At 36.4% G+C, this 20,541-nt stretch overlaps 1 protein-coding gene across 1 annotated transcript in view; it reads right to left on the bottom strand.

Annotated features, from left to right (window-relative positions):
• MARCHF1 (membrane associated ring-CH-type finger 1) overlaps positions 1-20,541 on the bottom strand; it is a 243,542-nt gene that overhangs the window by 46,403 nt on the left and 176,598 nt on the right. Inside the window, exon 4 of the mRNA XM_054825517.1 lies at positions 5,563-5,613. Coding sequence (XP_054681492.1) covers positions 5,563-5,613 — 51 coding nt within the window. The remainder of the gene's footprint in view (positions 1-5,562; positions 5,614-20,541) is intronic.

Genomic DNA, 20,541 nt, shown 5'->3' with positions numbered 1-20,541 from the left:
CTGTATAATTGTACGTTTTATTGTATACATACGATCGTATTTCTGTATGTATCCCCTCTCATTAAAACACAAGATTAAAACAGGCCAAGTGTATCCAAGAATAAATTGAAAATGCATTATTTTGTAATGGTTGTCCCCTGGAACTGAGATGTATTCGATGCAATTTTACTCAGAAGTTCAAATTTCAGGCATACTTAGGTAAATTCCACAGTCATGCCTTTTATTAAGCTTATTGTAAATAAAGAATAAATTGTATGGACAAGCCACAAAGTGTTCTCTAGACAAAGAAATCAAATATTTACATCTAAGAGGAAAAAAACCATGCTGCAGTAGTTATTATGCCATTGTATCTAGTTCTAGGTTTTTTTGCCTTTCTCTGCTTTAGGCTTTGATGAACAAAATACTTTTCACTAACTTGTTTACTTTGTGCTGTTGTTCTTTACAGTAAATGAGAGTTAAGTGCCAGGTTAGTCTTCACCTTTGATATTAATGATTCTGTTTATGAGCAAGAAGAATCATTTAGATGACTAATGTAACATTTACACTCGTATTTTAATGCCAGTTTTGTATACATGGTATTATTCATTGTAATAGCACTTTTGAAGGTTATCATTTTACATTTTACAAGAGCAAGGACTTATTTCTTTCTTGGTTTATTTTCTTTTTTGAAAGCTCTAAGTTTTCTCTCAGCTGCTTGCTACGGTAATCCAGAAGCTACACTTGGAAAAGATGGAGCTACATGGTTCCTTAAAAGGACCCCACACCAATCTGGAAGAGAATTGTCATTTATGATTAGTGTGAAATTGGCAAAGAGTATGAATAACAACCTTGGATCGGCTCATAGCAGTGCAGTCCTCTGCAGCGAAATGCAAGGGCTCACACAATTGCTCCTTAGGATGCAGTCACGCAACAGGTATCTTGGAGATGCTGCAATCCTCTTGCAGGCTATCAAAGTCCATGATATGAACATCTTTAGAAAGAACATTTAAGTTCTTTTTCCACCACAAAACTTATGATTTGTGCTTACAATAATTCAGACAGAAGATATTATGCATTCTCTGTTGGTATCACTGCCAAAGACATGGTGGTATGTTTATCCATTAAAAATGCATAGTGCGTAATTGTGAGTTCTGCTGCAAGTTGTGTAAATCACCCAAACTGTGATACAGGACTCTTCATACATTCACCTCATACTGACAGAGGATGAAAAATTAGAGAATATCAATGTGAAAGAACATTCCATTTTAATGGAAGAGATTAAATGGAAATTTATAATTCAAAAGGACGAAATATTATATTACATATTACATAAACTGATACTCTGTTTGCAAAATATATTTCAAAATCACAAACCAAGTAGCTCAAATGAACAATCAATAGATTGGCAACAATAATTTTTTTTATCTAAAACTTTAGCGGGCACTACTTTGACACGCTGGTGCCTTTTGGGTTTCATTTGTATCTTACTGAGAAGAGCCCAGCTGAAGAAACGAGTATAGCAATTGCATAAACATATAGCAAAATTCGTTCTTTCCTTCTTTCCTTTCTCTGTTGTTTTTCACATTCTAAATTAGATCAATGAATGTTATCACACAGAATATTCCAAAACGATCACCTCGCTTCTTCCTGATGTAATTCAGTGGAGTTTTATTAGATGGATGCTTCAGAGACCTGTAAATAAAAAGTGTTCTAACACCTGTTCCAGGCTTTTGAAAAGTAATTGAGCAAAAACAAAAATCAGGGAATTTGCTCCAAGTCTGAGCTTCTCTGCACTGAAAAATAAGCCCAAAGTTCCCATCAGAGAATTTCAAATCTTACTGCTGAGAGAGCATCCTTCTCTAAGGAGCTCTTGAATCATAATTAACATGCAGAAAGATAATTACAATGTGTTAGAAACATTTTTTCCAGAAAGCATTTTAACATAACCAGGCAGCCTCAGAAACACATATAAGCATAACCTCTATGGACTGTAATTCAAACACAAGATTTGTTCCACTGGTTAACCACAAGAGAAAGAAATTAATCCACCAGATCCTTCTCAGACTAGCTTTCCTCTTAAGTTACACACACATTTAGGAAGACATAACAAGTTTACCAAAAAAATGTCCAGCGCACAGAACTAAGCAGTGGCAAAAAGGTAATGAACAAGGTCAAGTTTTTGATTTACTTAGATTTTAAACACACACAGATAAAATAACTCTAATTCTGAAATCCAGAACACCGCACAAGACTCTCTCTTATGAAGAATAATAAAGTTGCCTCTGCTACCAGCAACATGGGAAATGGGTGGGAGGGAAAGTCTAAGGGTTAAAAAAAAAAATTTATTTAAAACCAGCAAGGCTGGTTCATAACTCACATTTCCAATCCTCCTATGTTTTTATTTATATGTATTACAGTAGGTAGGTTTTGAAAGTCGTAGTTAGCATGATCTCTTACTCCTGATGCTGGCAGGGCAGAAGGCATGGAGACCTGTTCATGATTTCTGGATTCTACAGGTTATTACCAGAAGTGCAGCAGAAAGCAGACACTGATACATGTTCCTAATTGTCTCTGCTCGGAAAACCAACTGAAGCAGTTGCTCTTGGAGTCCCAGGGCAGTTTTGCGGATGTTTAGGCTGAAGCGAATGAATGAATGTCCCTGATGGATGCTCGCTGAAGGCAGCCACAGCTGACTGTCAGTCAGGAGTACCAGAAACAGGCGGACAGAACTGGGCAGAGTATGGACGAGCGAGAGTCCAAAAGGATGCCAGATTACTTTCAAAAACCTGCAATCAACTCAGTGGTTACCTCACAAATGGGATATTTAAGGTCACTGTAATGAACTGGAAAAGAACACAGAGATGGATCAGCAAATTAGTCTGAGCAAACGCTCTCTCTCCTGCCTGCCGGCCAAAACGGTGCGGGCACGGCACGGGAGGGCCAAGGGCAGGAGGGGCAAAGCACGGTGTCTTACGGGGACAAGGGATGGTGGGAGCTATAGCCCCGCTACACTTAGTTTTCATTGTTCGTGTGCTCCTGCCCACAAATCAAATAGTAATTGATTCATAGTTAGATGAAAATAATTTGTAAATATTCCACTTGGCTTAGTTTTATAATAGCACATGTACAGAAACTGTTGGCCAGCCACTGTTTTCACTTAGTAATGTGTATTACAGTAGACTTTACCAAAAATTTTGTATTGAAATCATATCTGAATATTTTCTTTTGTCCTTTCATTTGCCTAAAATAGTTTATTAGTGAAATTCTTACCAGAAACTTATATGCAATATAAGAAAAGTCTTTGCAACATGCTAAATTTCTGCGCTCTCAATGGACGGCAAAAGTGAATGGTAAAACTGAAGTGTTGATTTTCCCCTGCCCCTCTAGGGAATGCTTGGTTTTAAAATCTATAGATTGGATAGGTATATGCTAACTAGTATCTGGTAAATACCAAACAAACCAAAGCCATTCCTTCTCATTATGTCTAGATAAGACATAGTCAGTGTTCAACAATCGAGTTTAATTTGTAATACCATGTAATTCCGAGTTAATGTACCTAGTATGCAAAATTGCCCAAGCATGTCCTGCAAACCTCAGGTGTCCTCTCTGAATAAACAACTGAAGAGCATCATGAAATGTGACTCTGTATTTGCAGAATCTTTGCTATATTCCATTTCACAAATAGGGTGGTACAAAATCCAGTGATATCAGGGAACGTCCACTCTCCTCTGGACCAGGAGCCCCATACACAACCAAGGGTGGCATATACAATACACGGTAACTACTAAAATGCAACTCTCTATTTGACCCTTTTTAGCTTCTTCATACAGGCAAATGAAAGCAGTAAAAGATACAAAATAAAACCAGTATGTTTTGATTACCGTAATTTATATTTCTAGATAAAGACCTTCCAATTTTTCTGTCGACTGAAATTTTTGTTGTGTGCAAGACCCGTCACTGCACAGAACTCAACTCCCACCTTTGGTCTATAGTTTACATCACCTAGAAGCTTCCAGTCTCGTTCTGAGGTGCAATAGTTGTTGCTATTACTTTGTGCCATGCGATATCAATCTGAAAAGTTAGGTATTTGCTTTTCTATGTATACATACATATATACCCTCCCATTTTACAAAAAAAGTATTGTGGAACAGACAATAACCTGGAAACTGGCTTTCCAATCAAGTGTCTTTCAGCATTTGAAAAGCTTCATTGGCAGGTAGTTTCAGATAGAAAGACTGATCGCAAGGAATGAGTGATGCTATACATCAGAAATAGATTAAGTGCATGTCCGAAAACCTTGCTTATTAATGTACTACTTAAAAAAATGCAAGCACCCTTTTCTAATAAGCACCTATACTGATTTCTGCAGAAATTACTTCAAAATAAATGTTAATCACTGCCATGTGTCTTATGCCAGTGAATATATTTATGCTTTTTCACAATGCAAGCCATGCAAATGACTTAAAAAAGTAGAAAAAGTAATATCAAATCTGCATAGATTTACAGTAATTACAATGATAGACATGCACTTTAAACTTCTAGTGAAATTAATACATACAATTCACTTGATCAAGCTTGTAAGTATATAACTACGCACTTCGTAAAAGCAGGCAACAAGTCAGAAAGAGGTTAAGCCATATCCTACAACAGGCTGGTTACGGTCTACATGTTTTTCCCTTCTCTTTTCTTTTTTTTTTTTTCTTCATTCTTAATGTAAAAGAGCAGAATCTAACATATACCTAGTTCCTTTAATTAAGAAATCACAATTATTTTTTTTTACAGCTCTGAGAATAGAATAGTTTTACAGCATGTACCCCACGGACAATAATATTGTGGGGAAGGGGCCTAAGGATACTGTGCTTGCACTGGAAGCAAAATATTATTCTTTAGATACAAACATAGTACATGGCAGATGTTTAGGCTGGGATTCAAACAATTACTGAGTTTTTAGCTTTTACCTCCTGTATATCCTGGCTTTTTGGCATAGATTTCAGCCACATCTGAACCAAAAATACAGAAAAAGGGGGGTTAAAACCAAAGAACTCCAGTACAAATCACATTTTGCCTGTCCCTACAGTTTCCTTTCCCTGTTTCCAAGAAACTAAAAAGAATCTAGGTATAAAGTCTTGGCTGCAGTGAACCATAAATCCCTGTAAAAAGAATTCAGAACTCCATCTGAAATTATGGCACATTATAGCTTTACACCTTACAGCTGTTAGTATTTGGGTAGGGCAGGGGGAGAAAAATCAAGCACCAATTCTATCTTAAGACAAAGTGTTAATGTAAAGCAGGTGAAAAAAAGTGCAACTATTATTTACTTATTATTATTACACATATTACAGTAAGGACTAATTGAATATTTGTACTTTAAGATGGCTTTTACATGGAAACCCCATTGTCGGGCAGCAAAAACTTTAAATATGATGTTTATAAAAAACCCATCAGAATATGCATATATGGTTAAACAGAGTAAAGTGCTGCATGATATTTGATAAAGGTATTTTTCTTTAAATTTCATATGTATTATATTTCATAAACATAGTTTCCTTTAAATTCTATACAAAGGAAATAGATTTCACATACCTTTGAAATGTTGCTTGATCGACTTGTTGAACGCCCTGGGGATTTATCATTCTGGAAAACAAAATTAAAAGATGAAAAAAGTTATGTCATTCAAATTCTAGCTAAGAAGTTGTTTTTACTCTTTTTTGTGATTGTGAGTACACGAGTTTCTCTGCTTCTCTTCAGTATGGTTACTGACTGTACTATGGATGACAGCTCAATAAATAAACCATTGCGATATTCATATGACTCACATCAGTAAAATTTGAAAAAAGTTTTGTAAGAAATTAATGTTAGCACTTAAATACTGTTGGTTTATTTTGGGTGGGTTTTTTTTTAACAACATTTTGAGTGAAAGATTAATGTATCATCACAGCTTCTCATGAAAACTGGTACTACAAGTATTCTACGATTCAAATATTACTTCTGTGATATATTATCCACTGTAGTTTTGGTAATAAATTAATAATTGCTCATACTTTCCAGACAACATTATATATATATATATATACACATACTGTTTTGAATGTCTTCATTTATATCCATGGAAAATACACTTTGGATATTCTGGGTCAATGTTCAGAGAAGCTCTGCTTTGACCTCAAAATAATAGAAGTTATGGACCCATGAAATTGATTCCCCTTTTGTGGTTAAAAATTACGAGCAGGGATCATAGCTGAGAAACTCCCTGCTAAAAACATGCAACCTTTGTCCTCCATCACTTGGACTAAAGAAATATTTTCTATTTTCTGACAGTGTAATGAACTCTGGAACTCTAACATCCTTTCTTTTAATAATCTGTCATCCAAGACTCATTTTCAAAATCTGTTTCATGACGATGGCTCTCTCAGCTTTTTACATGATCCATTCTTCACGACGGCACATATCCCCTTCTCTTTAGTTACAACAAGCTCCTGACCCTCTGACTGAAAACTCCTGTCACCCACACCCTGCAAAGTACTAGCTCACGCACGGAATGGTCTAAGTGGAGAGACAGAGGGCAGGCTCTACAGCTTTTGGATAAATAAACACATTCAATCGTAATTTCCAAGTTCAGGTATCCCATGGTGATTTATCCTGAAGAGCATAACATAAAACACAAAATGTTGCACTAAATTACTGGGTATAAATCAAAGATAGAATTCTTCATTCAATTTCACATTGAACCCGCATGACTGTTCATACAAAGAAAGAACAGAATAGAAAAGTTATGGCAAAATCTCTTTTGAAATGTGTCCTTAAAGAATGTCTGTGTGCTTCTACTTTAACGGTTTATCTTTACAAAGTACTCACATTGTTAAGAATAATTGATTCCTTTTCTTACTGTAAGTGAAGAGGAACTGTTTTTATTGAAGAACATTTTTCCTACAAGCTTGCTAAACACTAATAAAAAGATTTTTTTCCACACATTCAATACTAATTTACATTTGAAAGGTTATATCCAAAGAAATATATGTTCAAACATCTGTACATATTTTTGTGCATCAGGGAAATGTCTTCTCATGTCCTTCCAATCAGATTATTTGAAAGAAAGTAGCATCTGCCTTTTAGAATTAACACTTCTCAGCAGGAATTATTTAATGTCTGTAACTAGGGCTCTTGATGTCCCTGACTGGGTTTTCTAAATTTACACATACAGAGGTTTGGCCCTTGAGCAAAGTAAAACCAAAATATTCAGAGAGATCACTTTACAGCCTGAGCTATCAGATATGTAGATGATCTCAATTAGCAATATGTCAGTCGCTGGAAATCTAAAGAGCAGGAATTAATATTATTAAATTGATGTATGGACTCGATATACTTACTTAAACACCTTAACAAGAAAATGGAAAGACAAAAACACAAACAGGCAACATTTGCTTTAACTGATTATCAAAAACTCCAATGCCCATAATTAACAAAGACATAAACGCACTGTGTAATTACTGGGCATCAAGCATAATTTTACTGTGGAACCCAGAATGTTTTCAATACCAAAGAACAGCTGGGTTCAAAGTGCCAACTCACAGAAGAAAAGTCTGCTGGGAATATTAAAGACTGTGATGCAGATGCAACCCTTAATTAAAATTATAATAAAATATAAATAAGAATAACTATTAATAAAAAATAAATTAAATTATCAACATAATACAGATAGTATAATATATATTGTTTATATTATTCATATCTACTATATCACATCTCTCTCTATGTATCCATAACACATCTAAACTGATACAACTATCTATCTATGAATGTATTTGTATGTATAGATATGTAAATGTATCCACTCTTTTCCTAGTTACCTGCTACTGGGCATGGCCAGAGCCAGGACAACACTGTCTCCCACAGCCTGGCTATCGTTACATTATTCAAGAACTATTTCACAGTTTCCCGTGTTCGGGGTCTAAATTATTAAAAGAAATACAAGCATATACATATGTTTTCATGACTACTTATACCAAGAAGATAATGTTACTACCGGCAGAGCACACAACCTGCCTCTTGGCCAGTTTGGACTTAGACAGCCTGTCCTCTATGGGAAGGAGGGGCAGGGGGAAATTAGTTGCTGGGGACAGCATCCTAACAACTTTCAGAGAAACTGGCAATTTCTAAACAGCTTTGATGTGGGGAATTTGAGTCCTGGAAGCAACCCAAAGCAGATTTTAGCCCTAAAATAATACTGAGAAAACAGGTCATTATGAATTGACGGTTATCTTTTATTATTCATGGAACTATTTTCTGTGCTGTTACATATTTTATCTCATTTTTTCATACTTTCAAATATTCAACAGTTAGTCATGTAACTCCTCTTATGAATGAATCATACCACTAAATCACCAAATATAAAATTATTGGTAGTTAAGTCTGTATTTGAAAATGTAAGCAAATTTATCTCCCTTCATTGTAAACAAACAACTTGCTGTTCTAATAAATTTTAACTTCACGAAGAAGTTCAACATTCATGTCAAATGACCTGCGAGGTCCCTGGGCAAGAGGCCTGCAGAGAAGGTAAATCTAAACAGACTGAAGGTCTCCATTGCAAAGCACAGCTGCGCAAAACCAGCTATCACAGACAAAGCTTCTGAGGATGCTGAAGCATTTCAAACACGCCATTCTGACTGTCCTCTGCGGAAACAGACTACATAATCCAGTGTGACATAGTTTTATTACCCTAGAAGTTGCGCATTTGCCGTATTTACGTGTGGGTAGAAGAGTACACAGCAATGATCAAGGAGCCTCTCTATTAGTGGGCTGTTGGGTAACCTCACATAAGAATAGCGCACAGGTGCTTTACTTGACATATGCCCCGCTACTTATTTTGCAACTAAGATAACTTTGTGAATAGATTTGCAGCACATAAGACTATATAAATTGCACATTGGTACTTTCACTGCAATCACGTTTGGAGTTAAACATCTTAGGAAGTTATTTTCTTCTTCCCTACTTTTCCCTCTGAACAGAAATCTACAACGCCACACGTGTGCATGGCACAGACCTGTCACCGCGTTACTTAGAGCTGCCTCTTGCACTGGTACCTCTAGTGGGCTAGGTTCCTCCCCTCTCCTGTCTTACGCTGTCTTACTCCACATCAGTCTCACTGGACTCAGTGTAGCGGGGTTTTTTTAGTGTAAGCTGCTAATAAGCATGATAAATATATCAGAATCTGATCCACCATCCTTTTGATTTGAAAATGCTAATTACAATTTAATGAGGCTCAGAGCAATTTCCATCACAGGGCAAGATGAGTCAATAGCATGCTTGCTGTTACAGCATAAGGGTTTCACAGTGATGCTTCTACCTGCAATTACATGGACAACTTCCATGTTACAACATTCGGTTACTTTTTCTGTATTGCAGAGATGTACAAGGTCAAAACCGTTTTAAAAAGGGGAATAAATATACCATTAGATTTAAAAAAAAAAAAAAAATCCAGCACTGAATCAACCTTGAAGCACAGCACAGACGTGCACAGATTACAGTCAGAAAACAGCACATACTAAACACTCACCTGACATAAGTGCAATTCCTTTAACAGCTCACATAAAGAGCCAGATTTTACTTTGTTGTATCATACTTAGCAAAAGTGAAACATTCCTAGAAATCCTTGCCAAAATGACAAATGAAACAATCATGAAGTTGGAAATAAGTTCAACACAAATCAGTAAACAGACAAGGTGTGGCAGTAGCTGCCCTTGACTGATCATGAGATAAGAAGCTAGCCAGAAGCTTTTATTGGAAAAGTTATTTCTGGTAATGCCTAATACTAATGCACATGAGATTAAATGACCAAAACTGAAAATAAAAAAGGCTGGGATTTCAGAAGGTCAACAAGAGCAAGAGTCTTACCGCAGTCACTATACACACAGTCTATACATAGCAGTCAAAGGGTCTTGTTCATTAGTACCTCCTGCTTTCTAGGAGCACAGTGAACTTGTTCCTACTGCAATTAAGATAACCAGGAACTGAGGGCTGGAAGTGGCTCTGCCTTCCTTTTGCACCTGCAGACCAAGAGGAGCCATTTGATTCAGTTCAGAGGCTGAGAGAGATCACGTTCCTTCCCCCACTGAATGCAAGAAAGGAACAAATCTTAAACTGATCTTAGAATTGTCTTCCACATTTTTCTGCTGCAGATTACACACTTCTTCATCCAAGTCAATAAAACACAGTGCAAGAATCCAGCCCCACATGAGTCAAGGTTTGAGCACTTGAACAAGTTACCACAGGGGAAGGTTCCAATATAAGCTATTTTATGGAGTTGCAGCCCATAAAAAATATCACAAATTGCGTACATATCCTTCAGCAACAGAACACCCTTCAGAAAGTATATTTGAAGCAGGCAAGATTCTATAAGACCCTGACTTAAAGTATGATATATTTTTATGTCCAAAGCATTAAATTATTAAAACACCAAAGAGAACTGAGGGATTTGTCGAAACAAGTGTGAATAAGAAGTACCAGTATTTTGCATCGTTAAATGCAATGCATCACATTTTTGATAAATCTCCCCACTAACCTCTACCAGGAGGTGCAGCACGTACGTTGCTCAGGATAGACCCGGGCAATAAGCAATGCGCTGTTGCGTGGCAACAGCCTGGTGCCAGTGGATCTTTCTGCCTCCTTGCCCTACGGCAGCAGAGGGGATTGCACCTGCTGCCCGAGAGGTTCACGGCACTCTTCTTTTCAAAATGAAACCAGTGTTATATCACCCAGCTCATTTCCAAATGGCACCAGCCATCAGAAACTATGGACACCAATATCCTAACCAGTCTCTAGGTTAACATACTCAGAACACAATTTCACATGACTGGTTTCATTTTTTAAGGAGATGTGAAATTTCCATATACTCCTAGTTTCACCCACTGAATTCATCAGCTGACTGACAATGTTAGTATTATTTTCTCAGACTAACCACGTTTCATTTACCCTTTTGCTTACTTTAACCTTAAGGAAAATCACCAGCATTCAATCCAAGGTTGTTCTCTATAATTAGGTATTCTAAATCACTCTTAGTATGCAAAAATACACATCTAAAATAGTATCTGTCCTTGTCGACTCAGGAACTGTTTGGTGAACACCAAGCATCAAGCATAACACTGCATGAAAAAATCTACTGTAATTAGCTGCCTTTACTCTTCAGTTGATATCTTGGGGGGGAGAAAAAAAAAAAAAAAAAAAGGCTGCCAAAATGCTAATTCCTAGTAGTATTTTTCTAACAAGATATAAGTGAGTGATGCCTGTCTTTATCCAAAGCCGACCACTTAGTTAAAAATTAAAAAATAGATAGATAGATAGATATTGCAAAGATAGATATTGGACAAGTGAAACTTGCCATGACCTTCTTATTAAAATGTCTCAGGGAAAAAGCATAGGAAGACTATAATTTAACAAGCTGCTAGTCTGTACTCTAATGACATACCTCGGTATGATCAAGATGGATGGACTACTATTTGCACATGGAATTAAATGAAAAAATGCATAATATTAATTACAACTGAAGAAAAGATTACAAAAAGTAATAAATAAAACCAGAAAAAGGCAAATACAAAGGAAAAGAGATGGAATGAAAAATAAACATGGGAAAATGTTTTCCCTGTTGTGTCAAACTATGGAACCACATAAAGGGTAAAATTTTCCCTATGCATACAGGCATTTAAAAGAGCTAGTTCTTTACAGCCAGGAGAGTAACCTCCAGGGAGGAAGAGTAATTACATTAGTTTTTCACCAGAGAACTGAGCACATATTGCCACACTCAATACAAGGCTCTAACTTCTCTGACACATAGTGTCTATAGAAGATTTACTTGTCACATTTAGAAACAAATCTTGGCCTACAAACATCTTAGGAATGTTTTTGTTTTCCACTGCTATTTGCCAAGACACTTCTCTTGAGCAAAAATACAGAGCTTTTTATTATTATTGTATCAATGTCTAAATACAGCCCATTTAATTTCTACCATCTCCCTACATTAATCAGAGCACTTCAGTTATAACAGATAGCAATATAATTTGTGATAGATTTCCACATGTCAAAACCACCTTCTGCTACTTGGTTGCTAATGTCTAAATTACCTGGCAATTATAAACAACCTGCATGATTGCACTAACACTTGATTTACATTCATTTATTACTAGAGACATGCTATGGGAGATTTTGTGTTTGGGTGTTGTTGATAAAGATACCTTACCTTGGAAAATTGCCGATGTTATTTTTTATACCTTTTTTTCTTGGCATTACTCAGCTATTGAAAATGAAGACAAGCACCAACTTTTTTTTAAAATTCTTTTTCTATAAAATATAAATGCAACAAACAGTCTGCAGGCTTTACTTTGTCAATCTGTTTTGCTAATGTATGACTGTCAGTTCAGCTTTATTACTTCTACATAGGTGTGACATATATATGCCACTGTACATCAAATATGAAATAAACCAACTATTTAATTATCACTTTTTTTCACACTGTGTTACTCTCCTTAAATGGGTTTGACATGTGGAGCAAGAAAGTGAAATAGAATCTTCCTCATTATGACATCAAATTATCATTTTGTCTCTCTTCTATGATCAACAGAAATGCAACACAATACATTTCACTGCAGCACTCTTAAATCAAATGGTTCTATCATTTACAGATAATGCATTTAAGCATTTCCATCCTTGATCAATAGAGATCTGTTTTTTCATTCTATCTTGTACAGCGTGATAGAAATTTAGTACAACAGCCACTATATTTATTTTCCAAAGCTCCCAGTACCAGATGAAATTTTGCTTTTCCCTGAGACTGTCAATGACTCTGAAGAGAAGACTTGGTCTTTTCATCACCATGTTGAACTCCAATCAAGGTTTGTTCAATTATCAGTTATGAATGCTCTTTATTTTTCTCTTATGAGTGACATCCTTTCCTCATCCTGCAGGATGTTTCCCCAAACATCTGGTCTCTGCAATGATCCTCTCTTGTATGAACACTCTTGGTGGTCAGCATACAAATTTCAGCAACTAGTTGTAAGGAGTAACGGATAGGAATTTTTTTTACAAGAAAGTAGACATGGTCTGTGGACTAGGTAATCTGATTTTTAATTCATAGTATGATATGCATTCAATTTTCTCTTTGTTAAGTATGACTATATGCAAATTTTTTAACTGAAAAGACAAACTAACTTGTTTCAGAAGCCAGAATTCAGATGTCACTTTGTTGTCTGCCAGTTATTGTGACCTGCTGGATTCCAGTCAATTAGTACCAGAGTTGAAAGGCTCCGGGTGGCCAAGTTCTTGTCTAACAGCCAAATATTTATCAAAGGACAAAAGACTAATTAAATACACCAAGTCAAAGTACCTCAGTTACAACAGAGATATAAAACATTATGTGATTATGTGCTGTATGTTCAAATATCACCATTTTTATATCTTTTGTCTGACTACAAGTTTTATGTCTTCAGTGTCCCTTTAACTCAAACTCCTCCGAGTAAAAGGGAAAATGAAAGGAAATAGCATTTTCCCCAGTTCTCTAAAGGATATCTAAGCATTCAAATCCTTTAAAGTGCAGGTGCCACCTTTCATTGGCTAATTTGATTCTTTACTCAGCCCATACCCACTGATCTCCAACTGCAACAAGAATAGGAGCAAAACTATAAATAATTAAGTTCTTGACCATAAGTCCTAAGTGCTAAGTAATAATGCTAAGAAAAAAAAAAATAAGGGAAAGAGAACTGCTCAAAGAACAACACTGACTTGCACATACGCCTGGCTTCTGATACGCAGCAAACCTGTATCTCAAGGATCTCCATATGCGTAACAGAACTGTGCTTGTAAGCAGAATAGTAAAGCTCGCAGAAACTACTGACATGAGATAAAAGCAGAATTAAGAGAATTTATGTTGAACCCTGGTGGTCTGGGCTGCAGCTGAAAAACCAGAAATGTTACCAGCTGAATAATTTAACTCTACACCAGCAGGCCCAGATTCAAAGACCTGTAACTCTTAGTGTTACGGGCTTTGCATGTCTGGACTCTTACAGTCACAAGCTGAAAATAACAAGTGTAAGGATAGGAAGGAATTTTATGCCAGGTGAATCGAAGATGCACCTAGCTTCCACAGGTACATTCATCAGCATCTTTCCTACCTCTTCTGGAAACCGCAAAATTCATCTTAATGCTAGATTCATTGAGGTTAATAAATAATTAAACAGTTTTGGGCTTATTGTTTAATTCAGTTATCTACCTGTTAGTTTAGTCATTATGTAGTTTATGATTTTCAACATAAATTTGAACCTTGCAACTTCTCCCTCTTTAAACACTAAAGCAAAACATAAACTTTAGTGCTTGAAAGACAAAATTCTTATAAAAATTCTTTTCAATGAAGATCTATATGAAAGTTCATGGAGACATATATTTATTCATACTAAAATGTGTAGAAAATTTAAAGGAAAGACAACATCAAGTCAAAATATGTATCCACAGCCACTTCTCTCTGCTTCAGGACTAATACTGAAGCTCATTCAAATCTTATTTCTACATGCTTTGATCCAGCAATCACCATCCTTCATCAATGATGGGATCCACCATCAGGTAATACAAACTTTCCTTCCTACACTGAAGTTTCCATATATGCTATCAAAGATCTTTATTACAGAAATGACAATTCTTGTTTACAGGTAAGCCTTGTCTGATTCGCATCTCCAAAGTTACTGAATCTTCTCCTAACAAAGTTAGCAGCAGAAACGAATAGTAGTTCATTACTACACAAACCCAGAAATGTATCATTTACTCCAATCCTTTGAAGAGCTTCCATGACAAAAATGAGATCCTTGTTTCACTTACATCTGGAATATTTTAGGACAGCAAGATTCAGGATCCAGGCCACAATTATTATTTTTTTATTATTATTTTGCCTTCTGAAATATTCAGTATATTCATTAGAGGAAGGATACTGTAGAAATTACAATTATATTGGCCTTATCCTTAGAACTCACATGTGCACCTATTGCTATCCATTGATTTATTCAGTAAGGAGATCGAGGGAACCTATATACAAAACTTTTTTTTGTGTTTTCTTTAAAGCTACCCTAATGTTTAATTAAAAGGTTAAATCTTAATCCTATTTTCCACTTAAAACAATGCAAGTAAAAAGAAGCGTGGAACACAGTATACACCTATTTCTTAGCAGACTTGTCCAGCAAGTCATACGTATTCATGACAGAAGCCTTCTATAGGTCTTTTATTCCCAGACAGACGTGACCTGCATATTCAGTCTCAAAGATGTGAGAGATGGACAAGTACAGCACGCCATTTACTGATTACTCCTCCTCAGCAGATTTTGTGTTATAACAGAAATTTCTCAAATGGAAAGAACACCAATGGGGAAAGGAGGAGGAAGTTTAGGGAAAACAGATAATGGGGAGACTGTCCTGAGGAAGAGAAACAGCTACCCTGTCTTAGGCAAGGGAAGATTTTACTGTTGAGAGCACAATTTCTGATTCCAGATGTGACTAATAAATGAGTGAACAGAAAAATAAAACAAAAATATAAGAAGCGACTCTGCCAAGATATCTAATTAACTATAACGCAAAGACATTGTAGGCAGTTAATTCCTCCCAGTCAGACCTTCATGCCTAATAAAAAAAGTCCTTGGCATAATTAGGACAGACAATAATTCAAACTTTCCCAGAGTGGCTATAAATAACTACTTACCAGAATATAGAATAAACTGTATTTATTTCATTCATATCTGTTAATTACTGCATAGAATTTAGACTAATGTGTTGGGAATAACATCCTGACACTGTAATTGAGTCAAGTATTTCCACACAATATTCTATGCATTTATGTGTGTCTGTCTTCAAAGGCTCTAGCTGTTAAAAACACCACTGAAATTATCTAGCCTCTTATTCATGAAACATTTTAATTACTGTCTTAGATATCAGTTAATACCTTACGTTTTGCATTTTTTTCCCATTACTGCAGGCAGCAATGAAGCATGTGTGATTCCCCTCTATTCTTTTCTGTGCTTTCTCACCAAGGAATCCTGCTATTCTTAGTCACAACACATAATGTGAAATAACATTACACACAAATCACTATTGTCATTTTTTTAAATAGATACCACACTTCCTCTCATTTCACTGCAGTAGGTCTTTAATGTGATCAATACTGCAGATTTTTAGTCTTCAGTGGAATTCCAGACTTCCAGCAATCCATGTTGGAAAGGACTTCAAGTACAGTTATATTATTTTAAGAAAATAAACAGTATTCTGCCATTTGTATCTGAAGCAGGTATTTAACTAGTGACTTACGCAGTATCAACTTGAACCAGGTCCACTGAAGATCTGGCTCATTCATCTCAGATAATGGTCAGCACTTTGCAATATGATGCTCATAGAACATCCTCAGCAACACAGTATCTTCCAGATTTTTGGGAGCCAGGCCTCCCAACTCTGGCAAACATTAGCTTATACAGCTATAAAAATGCAGATGGTATTCAGGTGATTCTCTTTTAGATCTAGAAAAACATCTGTAGCTCCAACTGATTTTTTTCCCCTCAAACAGAAACAGTATTCTTGCCAATTATTGCTATAAACAAGTAAATCAGGGCTTTCACAATCTGAGAAAGTAGAGAAGAAATTATTACAGAGACGATCCTCAGAGAAAGGATTAAGGATTCAATTTGCAGTTCTGACTTTTTAATTAAGCGTTTAACTGATTACAAATGGTGAGAGATCAAGCTAAGACAATGTAAAGGGATTAAAGCTATTTTCTTTCTTTACTTGCTTCCAGAATTCACTTTCTTTTAAAACTCACATGCACACAATCTAATTCCAGAGAACTCGTGTTTTAACTTGGAAGGGCCATGGAACACCACCATGGAGAGCTGGAAAAGAGGACAGGTTAGGGAAAACGTCAATAGAGCGGCAGATGAATTCAGTGTCATCTTTGCTGTTCCTATTTCACAATAAAGACGAAGCATGAAGATGTAATTTCAATATTCCAATTTCAGTTTCACTTAGTTCTTTCCAAGCTCAGCTGTATGCTTCAGCACTTCAGTAATCAACTTTTCCTTTCACCTAATTCTGGACAATTCTAATGCTTCTGGATATCAGTGATGCATTATTCCTACGTGGCTCCCAGTAGGAAAACTTACGGTTTCTTCAGTATGTTTCAAATATGTATCCTGGTTGGGAGGTTAATTAAACTATGATTCTATCTGTTTTTCCAGTTGTAAAGGTCAGTATCCAGATTTCATCTACACTGAAACAAAATTAACCTTTTGCATTTGAAGAAAATAGATGTGCTAAAACCACTGAACTGTAATACAGCCAAGCGCTACAGCACATAACTCAGCTTACTCATCCACATTAGAGACAACCTGAGGAGGGAAGATAAGGACAAACTGACAGACCTTCTGAATATGATGCCAATTAGCAGGATGAGGAACATAACCTCATACTGTGATTAGATGGAGAAATTTTACTGGCAATAAAAGATGAAAACATAATCCCCAATAACAACAGCTCTGACATGATTTCTCTTTTAAAATCAGTGCATACTTATCGCCTTGAAATTACACCAGGTTTTTCTACTAGTTATAAGGTGTTAATATTTTCCACCTTGTTATTACTCGTTTTGTGGGACTGTAACAAACTGGAGGCATAAAATTGTGGCTACCACTTACACACTGTGTAGTTGGAAAGGACAGTGAAAGTCTCCTTCTCATCCCAGTGTATGCAAAAGACGGTCGCAACTACTGTCCCCACGAACATGAACATCTCAGCCATCCAAATTCTCTCAGCCTGCTCTACTCGTAGGTAGCATCAAGTGAGATCATTTCCTTCCCTACGTTATGCTTCCCTGGGAAATGGGATTAAAATAAACTTAGAAGGCCCAGATAAAAGACAGAAGGTTAAGTATTACACAGATAAAATATGTTAAGCCTCTGTGATGTAAAGTATCCATAAGGCAAAGTACAATAGCTCTTTATATAAGGAGACGCATGTGGGAGATCAGGCATATAAATGTCCCAGATCTTCCTTGTACAATTACATGCCTGGTGCCCCTCTCTCACTATGATATTTTTTTGTGGTGCAAGTAATTGGCCCTCTGCAATTAATGGGAAGGAAGAAGTAGCACAGCTGGATTTTTTTCCCTTCTCAGTTCTATATATGAGCTGCTCAGTAAGAATCTCCGCAATGTAAAGAGACAGAAAACGAGTAGCTCATAATTGCAGAAACAGTAGGGGACACTTCCAGTTAAAAAAAACCTTAAAAATGCCTTGCCGTCAGTCCCTCAGTTCTCCCACTGCAAAAATCAGTACTAGGAGCACTGAGTCAGCTACAGGATTTAAAAGATGCAAGGAAGAAATCCCCATCCTGTCTCTGAGATGCTCAGTCATTAGCAAGAATATATTCTTCCACTTTAAGCATAAAAAGAAATTATACTTTTACACCACTTCAAATCACTTCTGCATTGCACTCCAAGCTAAATTCCCACTCCTTAAGTGTGACAGCGCATGCAGCTTTGAGCTCGTATTTATATTAGCTTTTCAGTTCAGTGTTACAGTGCACTTCTCCAAGGGCTATCACCGGCACGTGTTCTTTTGTGGTACTGAGAAAACATGCCATGAAACAGGAGGAGAGAATGAAAAGCTGTATGTCTTTTACAAGTACTTACTGGAATCTGAGAGCAGATGTTGGGATATCAGTAACTTCCCTCGCACCCTAAAATAAATGTGTTCTGATCCTTGTAGTTTATTTAGCTATTTAATACGGTCAAACGTTCACCCGATAATCCATTAACGTGCTCCCTGTACCAGCAGTGAGTCAGGCATCCGCGTTGTGCTCCCATCTCCATGGCAACAAGCTTGTATATTTGGCAACTGAAAAAACCTGGTAAATTAAGGGTAATTTCCTCTCCTCTTTTACTCTCGGGCACTTTAAAAAGCATAAAAAGGAAATAATGAGAAATATAATAAACAGTTTGTGATATTTTTCATGATGAAAATGACACAAACCAGAACTACCATGAAAAGGCAGTGTTTTTCAGGGGGTTTTTTTCAATGAATTAATTATGTCAAGAATCATACCTGTCAAATGAACATTAGCTGGTGAATTGCTAGTTTATTAAGTATGCGTTTGCAACGTATTGTAAACTGCCAGCTCTGCTCTAACAACCACTGTATAGAAAATCCACTGTACAGTATATTGTATACTTAAGGTAACCAAGAGACAAAAAAAGCACTCTCCTCCCAAAGGTTCTTTGCCTTTGCCACACCTTTGCAAATTCATCTTGCTCACGATGACAAATTATTTTCTTATTAACCCTTGACCATGTGTCATCTTTTTCTCTATTGTGGCTCTAAGCTTCCTGTGAGACAGTTTATCAATTAAGCTATTCAAGGCAAGCAAAAATTCTTTTTTGAGGCTTTTTTCTGTATTTAGCTGATAGAATAATTGTTGAGCAATGGGTAACCTACCCAGGTCTGACTGGGTATTCTGTTTAGCACTGACAAGTCAAAATTCAGACATAACAAAAAAGTACTATCAATCTAGACTGTGCATGTATCTATTCAAAACTGCAGAGAAATTAATAGTAATATTCATCCCTATGAAAATGACTGAGATTCATCTATACCCTTTTGGAGCTCAAATTCTTCAAGGTGAAATTCTGCATCTTGGCTCATGAAGCAGTTAGACAAAATGCTTTTTTCTTGCCTTAGCATATATACATGGTTCTGGACTTCAAAATTTGAGACTCTTGGGTAAATTTTCACATTGCATTCAGTACCCTTTACTGTTGATAAAACTGAATGTACAGCTGTGAAGAAATTGTACAAAAAGTTGAAGTTGTGTCCATGTAATGAAAACGTGAAGAAATATACCCTCTGGGTGATTATATGTAAAAAGATATGGGGGAGGAAAAAAGAAAAAAAAGACTATGAGCAAGAATTTGCCAAAGACATAAATATTCACCGTAATCCTCTCCCTTCCCACAAACACATGAAGAGTGAGAAGTTTTCTGGGAAATTTGTATGGTCAATAAATAGATGGATGGCCTCTGCACAAGAAACAACTAAATAAACTATAACCATTCAAACTAGAAAAGGGACAGCTGAGTTGAAAAATGACAGAGGGCCACAAAGTCAAGAGAGGTGTGGAAAACAGAAAATTATTTTCCAGTCTACCAGTACAAGAACAAAAGAACATCAAATCAAACTACCTGGTGATAGGTTCAGAACAAAGTAAATTCCATAAGTGACTAATGTTTAATAAGCACATCAGAAATTTTTAAAAGCTTACAAAGGACCAAAAAGTGGCAGAACATACTTGCAGATGAAAAGTTCCTTCAAGGGAACATACAAAAAATTACTTCTTGGCCAGGAATTCCCTGAACTACAATTTACTGGATGCCAGGAGAATATTCTGGGGAGCCAGACTAACAGCTCACGCTCTTACCTTCCCTTTCCCCTAGGGTTCACAATTAGCCATTGTCTGAGATAGCACACTGGGCTACACGGGCTCTTAGTTTGTCTTCATTTGG

The sequence above is a fragment of the Grus americana genome, chromosome 4 (genome assembly GCF_028858705.1).
Source record: "Grus americana isolate bGruAme1 chromosome 4, bGruAme1.mat, whole genome shotgun sequence".
Taxonomy (NCBI): Eukaryota; Metazoa; Chordata; class Aves; order Gruiformes; family Gruidae; genus Grus; species Grus americana.
This window is presented reverse-complemented; position numbering and strand designations above follow the sequence as displayed.